Consider the following 8,409-nt stretch of genomic DNA (forward strand, 5'->3'; position numbering starts at 1 on the left):
AAGAGGAAAATGGATAGGATAAATGATGTAGATGTAGTAGGAATTAGCGAGGTTCAATGGGAAGAGGAAAATAACTTTTGGTCAGGTGATTTTATAATAATTAACTAAGATTCAAATAATGTGCAGGCAGGTGTAGGTTTCATAATGAACAAGAAGATAGGGAAGAGAGTAAGATATTTCAAAAATTCATAGCGATAGAATCATTGTAATAAGGATAAAATCAAAACCTAAACCGACAACGACTGTTAATGTCTATATGCTTACAAGTGCCCATGATGATGATGAAGTAGAGTGTGTATACAAAGAGATTGATGAAACAGTTAAACACATAAAAGGGGTGAAAATTTAATAATAGTTGGAGATTGGAATGGAAGCATTGGAAAAGGCACGGAAGGAAATGTAGTGGGTGAATATGGGCTGGACAAAAGGAATAAAAGCCTAATAAAAGAGGATCAACTTACAGAATTTTGCACAAAATATAATTTAGTAATTGCCAACACCCAGTTTAAAAATCATAATAGAAGAATATTCACATGGAAAAGCCAGGTGTTACTGCAAGTGTTCAGACAATATATTACAGCTGATGGATGAACTTAGAAAATATAAGAATGCTAGTGATAAAGAAAGTAAAAGGAACTATAGACAATTAAGAAATGCTATAAACAGGAAATGCAAACTAGCGAAAGAAGAATGGATTAAAGAAAAGTGTTCAGAAGTGGAAAGAGAATGAACATTGATAAAATAGACGGAGCATACAGGAAAGTTAAGGACAACTTTGGGGTACATAAATTAAAATCTAATAATGTGATAAACAAAGATGGTACACCGATTTATAATACGAAAGGCAAAGTCGATAGTTGGGTGGAATATATTGAAGAGTTATATGGAGGAAATGAATTAGAAAATGGTGTTGTAGAGGAAGAAGAAGAAGTCAAAGAGGATGAAAGGGGAGAAGCAATACTGAAATCTGAATTTAAGAGAGCATTAAAAGATTTGAATTACAGAAAGGCTCCTGGAATAGACGGAATACCTGTAGAATTACTGCACAGTGCAGGTGAGGAAGCGATTAATAGATTACACAAACTGGTGTGTAATATTTACAAAAAAGAGGAAGTTCCGTCAGACTTCAAAAATAGTGTTATAGTCATGATACCAAAGAAATCAGGAGGAAATAAATGTGAAGAATACAGAACAATTAGCTTAACTAGCCATGCATAAAAGAATTCTGTACAGAAGAATTGAGAGGAAAGAGGAAGAAGTGTTAGGAGAAGCCAGTTTAGTTTCAGGAAAAGTATAGAGACAAGGGAAGCAATTTTAGGGCTCAGATTAATAGTACAAAGAAGTTTAAAGTAAACCAAACCAACATACTTTGCATTTATAGATCTAGAAAAGGCATTCAATAACGTAGACTGGAATAAAATGTTCAGCATTTTTAAAAAATTAGGGTTCAAATACAGAGATAGAAGAATGATTGCTAACATTTACAGGAACCAAACAGCAACAGTAATAATTGTAGAATATAAGAAAGAAGCCTTAATAAGAAAGGGAGTCCGACAAGGATGTTCTCTATCCCCGTTACTTTTTAATCTTTACATGGAACTAGCAGTTAATGATGTTAAAGAACAATTTAGATTCGGAGTAACAGTACAAGGTGAAAAGATAAAGATGCTACGATTTGCTGATGATATGGTAATTCTAGCCGAGAGTAAAAAAGGATTTAGAAGAAACAATGAACGGCATAGATGAAGTCCTACGCAAGAACTATCCCATCAAGGGACGAATCCCCCCACAGGTCACTCACTACACGCATGGTATATTTCCTATAGTGTCTGATTTAGGTGCGATTGATTGGGTCACCTCCAATCGTTATATCACACAGTTTCTCTCCGAGCATGGTGCCTTTCGGGCGAGTTTGGCGAGGTTTCGTTTGGTGGATTCGAGTCAATGCCCAGATTGCGGGACTGATGATACAGTGGATCACGTCATCTACGTGTGTCCCCGATACGAGGTCGAACGTTCACGAGCTGTTAGGAAACTTGAGAGAATACATTCCTTTCTGGATCTCCGTATTAACTGGATGATCCACAATGAGTGGTCTATAGTGCCTGGTTTTCTCCGCGCCCGTGTGATATGTAGGTCTGCACAGGGAGTTTAATCGAGGTACTCGACCGTGGTAGGATCCGGGGTGGCTAGGGTTCCGTCTTCGGCATTGGAGGTAGACGCATTGGCATCGTTCCACGGTTATATTGGTATTGTGGCCGCGCCGCCGGGGTATGTTAACCCGTGCGACCGGGGGTGTGGCTTCCCTCCGCCGGTGGCGGTCCTGATCGTGACTTGGTAATGCCACGCGAGACATCGATGACGGGACCGGGTGGGGTACGGGGTTTGTCCCTGGTTACTGCACGGACCGGAATGAGGCTGCGTTCTCCTAGTTAGGTGACCTAAATTGGTCGACTGATTTGGTTGTAGGTCTGAATTTCTGTTGCGTAAGACATAATTTTGGTTGGTACATTGGAGTGCTACATTTTGATTAGTATGAGTATATTTAACTTTAAACTCGTTCGTTTTCTGAGGCATTCACAATCACGAACGTTGCTGTCAAATCTGAACTAGACGCGAGGTTCGCGCTTCCGCGGTTTCGGTCAGTTAGTCTGAGGGAATCACGTTAGGTTGGATGTAAAGATGTGTTTGAGCCCTACATTAAGGCGAAATTTGATATGTATTTTACTGATGCAAATGTCTGCCGAGACATTTACATCGGTGGCATCCCGATCGAGGCCTGGCTGGTGACTGTGATATGTATTCAGTTAGAGAGTCTAAAGACGACCTTCGGTGAAGCCCCCTATGGCTCGGAACGGAGGGAGTGGTGTGGCGACCAGTAACGTTACAAGGTGGGTGTCTTCCCTCTACGGGGTTGGGGTATACATTTATTATTTAGTTGTTTATTTACTTTGATTTTAGTTTTATTCTGTTCTCAGTATGAGTGATTCGTATGACTGGCATCCACGTTCTCCGTGGAAAAAGGGAAGGAGAAAAGGGCACAAAGAGGATATGAAAGAAAGATATGTTACGAGGAGGCACAAAGTAATAGGCAAATTAGAATGAAGGAAAATCAGTATCGAGAGAGAGAGACTAGGGAGAAGTCTCAGATAGCCAGAGAAGTTTAAGAGGAAAAGGAGAAAACGACTTAAGATAGGTCAGAAAATTCAATTGAGGCTGTAGCTGCTGAAGAAAGCAGTGATGAACCCGATGGTGGATCTGTCGATGCTGTCACTGCAGAAGGTGTCAGGTCATCATAAACGATAGCAAGAGAAACCTTCTGGGAAAGCAGAAGCAGCTGGGGCAGCTAAGGGAGTGGTTAATGTAGTGGCAGCTTATTCATATAGGTAGGTTATTTGTAGATTATGAATCTTGCAAGATTAAGGATTATGTTAGAGTGAGTCTATGCTTCTTGTGCTCCAGATTAGGGCATGTGGCCAAAGCATGTAAGGGCAAGGAGCTGTGTTCCTACTACAGCAAGGAGGGACATTATGCAAAAGACTGTCCAGTTAGGAAAGCAGGTGGTCCTCCTAATTGTGCTACTTGATCTCTCACAAGCTTGCGCGTCATGATTGTAGGTCAGATGAATGTCCTGCATATAGCCATGAGCGGCTGGTATTGTGTACCAAGATTGATACGTAGATCTAGGTGATTGTACAGGTGGTTTTAAGATCTTTTACATCTATGTTCTGTTCATAATTATGTTTCGTTAGGTTTCTACGTTTTTGTTTTTGTTAATGTGTGCTATCATACTGCTTCTGTTGTTTGTGTTGTCTCTGTTACTGTCCCAGCTTCTTGCTTCATGATTTTCCTAGTATTTTTACAGGTGTTGTTCTCTTCTATGAATACTTTTATAGTTTTGATCTTTTATAGTTTATTTATTTGTCTTCTTGTTAGGGATTCGGATGACTGGCATCCACATTCTCCCCCGTTTTCTACTGGATTTCTTAACTGGAAAGCAGATAAGGAGGAAAGGGCGCAAAGAAAGATATGTTACGAGGAGGCACAAAGTAATAGGCAAATTAGAATGATGGAAAGGGAAGAAAGGGAGTTACTTGTTTTTTTGTGTGTTTTGATATTTTTATAGGTGTTCTCTCGTCTGAATATTTTTATAGTTTAGTTATTTAATTGTAGTTTTATTACTTTGTTTGGCTACTTTTCTTCTTGTTAGGGTTTAGTTAGTTTTGTTATTGTGTTTGTATTTTGTTGTTTATTTTGATTTATTTCATGTCTTTAAATGCTTTGATTGCTTTTGTTTTCTCATTAGCGTCTTCTAATTGTAGGTTTTGTCTTTTGATTTATTACTTTGTTGTTTTGATTAGTGTTTTATTATTCTGGTTTCATGTGTATCTCGTTCTCACTGGTGTTATACGTTGAGCTCATTCTCCTCTCGGATAGGTCCTGCAGCTCAATCAGTGTGGTCTCATTTGAGACTGATAAATGATATCAGTTTGGTGTTAGTGTCCATGTTAGGCAACATACACCAATGTGAATGTCACTTGTGGTATTTGCATCAGTGGCACTTTGACAGTGGTCAGACTGAAATGTCTTGAGGCTACTAAAGATGACCTCCGGTAAAGCTTCTAATGGCTAGGTATGGATGGGGTGGCGTGGCGGCTGGACCCGTCACATGGTTGGTGTCTTCCCCATGTGGTCAAGTATACATCAACAATTGCCCATAAGACAGTCATGGAATCTGAGCAAGAACATGTCAATATTCTGGGCTAATTCCTTATTAATGGCATATAGTTCTGGTGATGCTGGGAAGGCCAAACATGTATGTTTTGTTGCCAACCACAAAGCCACAACCAACAGTTTCTAGAGCCATCTGTATAAACTGTAACATTAGAAATCACGCTATTTATAATATTATAAAATTTGTTTTGTTAGATAACTGGATTTGTGTTCTTTTTATTATACTGACAAAGATCAAAGCAGTAATTAACAAGAGAAGGTTGTGAAGGGGGGTAATAACATGGAGCAACAGTAAGGACTAGAGGTAATTATATATTTAGAGCTGAAAAAAGGCACTGAGCTCTGCTGCCTAACGGAGCAGTAGGTCTTGGCTGTTCCTGGTATCGATTAACAAGCTGGTTTGAGAATACCACATCAAAGGTTGGATGAATTGGTTGTGCTTTAATGCGAGCCACATAGGAGCATATCATTTGCTTCCATCTATTACAAAGAGATGGCTCACCACTGTCCACCACCAAACTTATCGCAGGGCTTGACAAAAAAACACCCGTGGCAAGACAAATGAATGAATGATAACTGTATTCACAGCATCTTTAGAGCGGCACCACTAGCAGGACAAGTACCAATCAATATATTGGTTTTGAACTATTACAAAAGTTCAGTTTCTCTTTAATAAACTGCACAGATATATAACTGTTTTACAAGCACTAAACAACAATACAAAACACTAAACCACATTACACGAGTCCAAGAGCTGAAATACAAGTATAATTAAATATGCATAAAAATAAAATTAGGATTACTGAATGGCCTATTATGAAATAAATAATTCTTATACAAAACTATTAACTTCTATTACTTCCGACTATTTCATTGCAATGTTTTCGTCAGATCAAAAGAACTATAAGACAGTCTGGTGATTCTTTATCGCTGCTCATTTAGTGTTAACCCAGGCGGCATGTGTAACAATATATTGGTACACATGCCCCCTGGTTAACAATATTACACATGCTCAAATATATTGGGGCACATGTAATATTGTTAAATTATTATAAAAAATGTGATGTTTGTAAGTTCATTCGAATATATATATTTCTGACTAAAATACAACATAGCCAGTCTATGCAGTGTTGGTATGTTATTGTACTTTACACCCTACAATTTTCAGAATGCTACACCATGAAATGTTTCATATTTTTAGGAATCTTCAACTTAGAAGAAATATAATTTACTATTTTACGCAAAACCTTTTCATATACATTTTTAATTTTTAAAAATTTTTAAGTATAAAAATATATATAAAATTCAGTTTCAATTTTTTTTTTGTTTAAGAATTTTATTGTTATTTTAATTTGGTCAAAATTTGTTTCTTCTTCTTCATTTCAAAGATTATTTGCTAATAATTCTTCTCCTTCATTGTTACCTTTTCAAAATGTTGGTTAATCTGATAATTTCATCATATAAATGTGTTCCCACATCCTCTATCATTCGTATCAAGTATTGTGTGTCCTTGGTATACCTTCTATGATCTATATGAAATTATTATATCTGTATAGTTTAACAATAAACTGGTCCTTTCTCTTCTTTATAGTTTTAAAAATATCTTGTCATCTACTCTTCTAAGAAATCCCATTGCCATCCAGTATATTATGAACTCTTTTCCATTCTCCTTCAAGCCACATTTTGAATGCTCTTAGTTTTCTTTTCCTTCAGATATATGTAGAATTAAAGAAATCTGTTTTTAGTTAATTTGGTTAAAATATTCGATACTAAAGTATCTTTTTGTTTTACAATTATCCTCATATTAAATAAATTTTGTTTGTAATACTCTTTGTTATTTTTGTAAAAATTAACATCCAGTAGATAGTTTGATAAATGAATCTTACTTTATTTTCCACCATTTTTTAAAAATAATTAGCTAAATCTGCTGAAATGTACAGAAAATATTATATAGTAACTTTCCTATCATTTATGTTCTATGTATGTTTTCATCTCAGATTTGTTATTTTGTCTAAACATGAATAATTTTACAAAACTGTAATACGTTTTGACTAATTTTTATATTATTACAAAACACCAAGTTTCCCCTGAAACTGCATTAGTCTTTAACACTAAAACATAATTTTCTTGTATTTATCTATACTATTTTACTGTAATAATTAAATAATGATTTGTTATTTTCAGTTATACACACTTATATACTGATGGTGGTTTATCAATATTATTGGATTCTTAAAGATGAAGAAAGTACTAATCTTGTATAAACATACTCGTTTACCACATACAGAAAGCATTCCATGTTACATGTAGTTGATTTTTAGTTAACTAGTAATAAATTTAATGTTCTGTTGTAACAAAATATTTCAGTTAAAAATGCCAAAATAAAATAATTCCTTTAAAATAAATAATTACCTTTTAAACCTCATACATATATATATATATATATATATCCATCCATATATGTTCCCTATCTCCGTTACTTTTTAATCTTTACAATTTAGATTCGGAGTAACAGTACAAGGTGAAAAGATAAAGATGCTACGATTTGCTGATGATATAGTAATTCTAGCCGAGAGTAAAAAGGATTTAGAAGAAACAATGAACGGCATAGATGAAGTCCTACGCAAGAACTATCGCATGAAAATAAACAAGAAGAAAACAAAAGTAATGAAATGCAGTAGAAATAACAAAGATGGACCACTGAATGTGAAAATAGGAGGAGAAAAGATTATGGAGGTAGAAGAAGATGGACGAAGCAGGAGCGAGATATAAAATGCCGATTAGCACAAGCGAAACGAGCCTTCAGCAAGAAATATAATTTGTTTACATCAAAAATTAATTTAAATGTCAGGAAAAGATTTTTGAAAGTATATGTTTGGAGTGTTGCTTTATATGGAAGTGAAACTTGGACAATCGGAGTATCTGAGAAGAAAAGATTAGAAGCTTTTGAAATATGGTGCTATAGGAGAATGTTAAAAATCAGATGGGTGGATAAAGTGACAAATGAAGAGGTATTGCGGCAAATAGATGAAGAAAGAAGCATTTGGAAAAATATAGTTAAAAGGAGAGACAGACTTATAGGCCACATACTAAGGCATCCTGGAATAGTCGCTTTAATATTGGAAGGACAGGTAGAAGGGAAAAATTGTGTAGGCAGGCCACGTTTGGAATATGTAAAACAAATTGTTAGGGATGTAGGATGTAGAGGGTATACTGAAATGAAACGACTAGCACTAGTTAGGGAATCTTGGAGAGCTGCATCAAACCAGTCAAATGACTGAAGACAAAAAAAAAAATATATATATATATATATATATGTTCATTCATATATGAATGAACTTTGTCCTTATTTCAAGCTCTACAATCAGTTCCCAAAATATTTACCTTTCCTGATGAATCATTCTGTATAAACATAGATAACATAATTTGATTATAATTCACCCTCTATGGATTGAAATTTTCATATCATTCAGAGAGGTCTTCTTTTGCTTCATCTCTCTCACAACTCACAAGTTCTCGAATTCTCTAAATCTAAACTTACAAAAAAATTATGAAACCTTGTAGCTTTAGCCTCCATTCTGTTACTGCATCAACTGAACACAAAACCAGAACATATTTATAAAACAGCTATCAAAAAGATTACTTTATACTACAAATGTACACATGGTGTTTCAC

The 8,409-nt window shown here is 35.5% G+C and overlaps 1 protein-coding gene across 2 annotated transcripts in view; it reads left to right on the top strand.

Moving 5' to 3' along the window:
* The window catches only part of LOC142329879 (uncharacterized), a 59,832-nt gene extending 52,726 nt beyond the window's left edge, over positions 1-7,106 (top strand). For both annotated transcript variants that reach the window (XM_075374769.1, XM_075374768.1), the window contains one exon: positions 6,919-7,106. In XM_075374769.1, coding sequence (XP_075230884.1) covers positions 6,919-6,998 — 80 coding nt within the window. In that variant the 3' untranslated portion in view covers positions 6,999-7,106. The remainder of the gene's footprint in view (positions 1-6,918) is intronic.
* The last annotated feature ends 1,303 nt before the right edge of the window (positions 7,107-8,409 follow it).

The sequence above is a fragment of the Lycorma delicatula genome, chromosome 9 (assembly GCF_047948215.1).
Source record: "Lycorma delicatula isolate Av1 chromosome 9, ASM4794821v1, whole genome shotgun sequence".
NCBI lineage: Eukaryota > Metazoa > Arthropoda > Insecta > Hemiptera > Fulgoridae > Lycorma > Lycorma delicatula.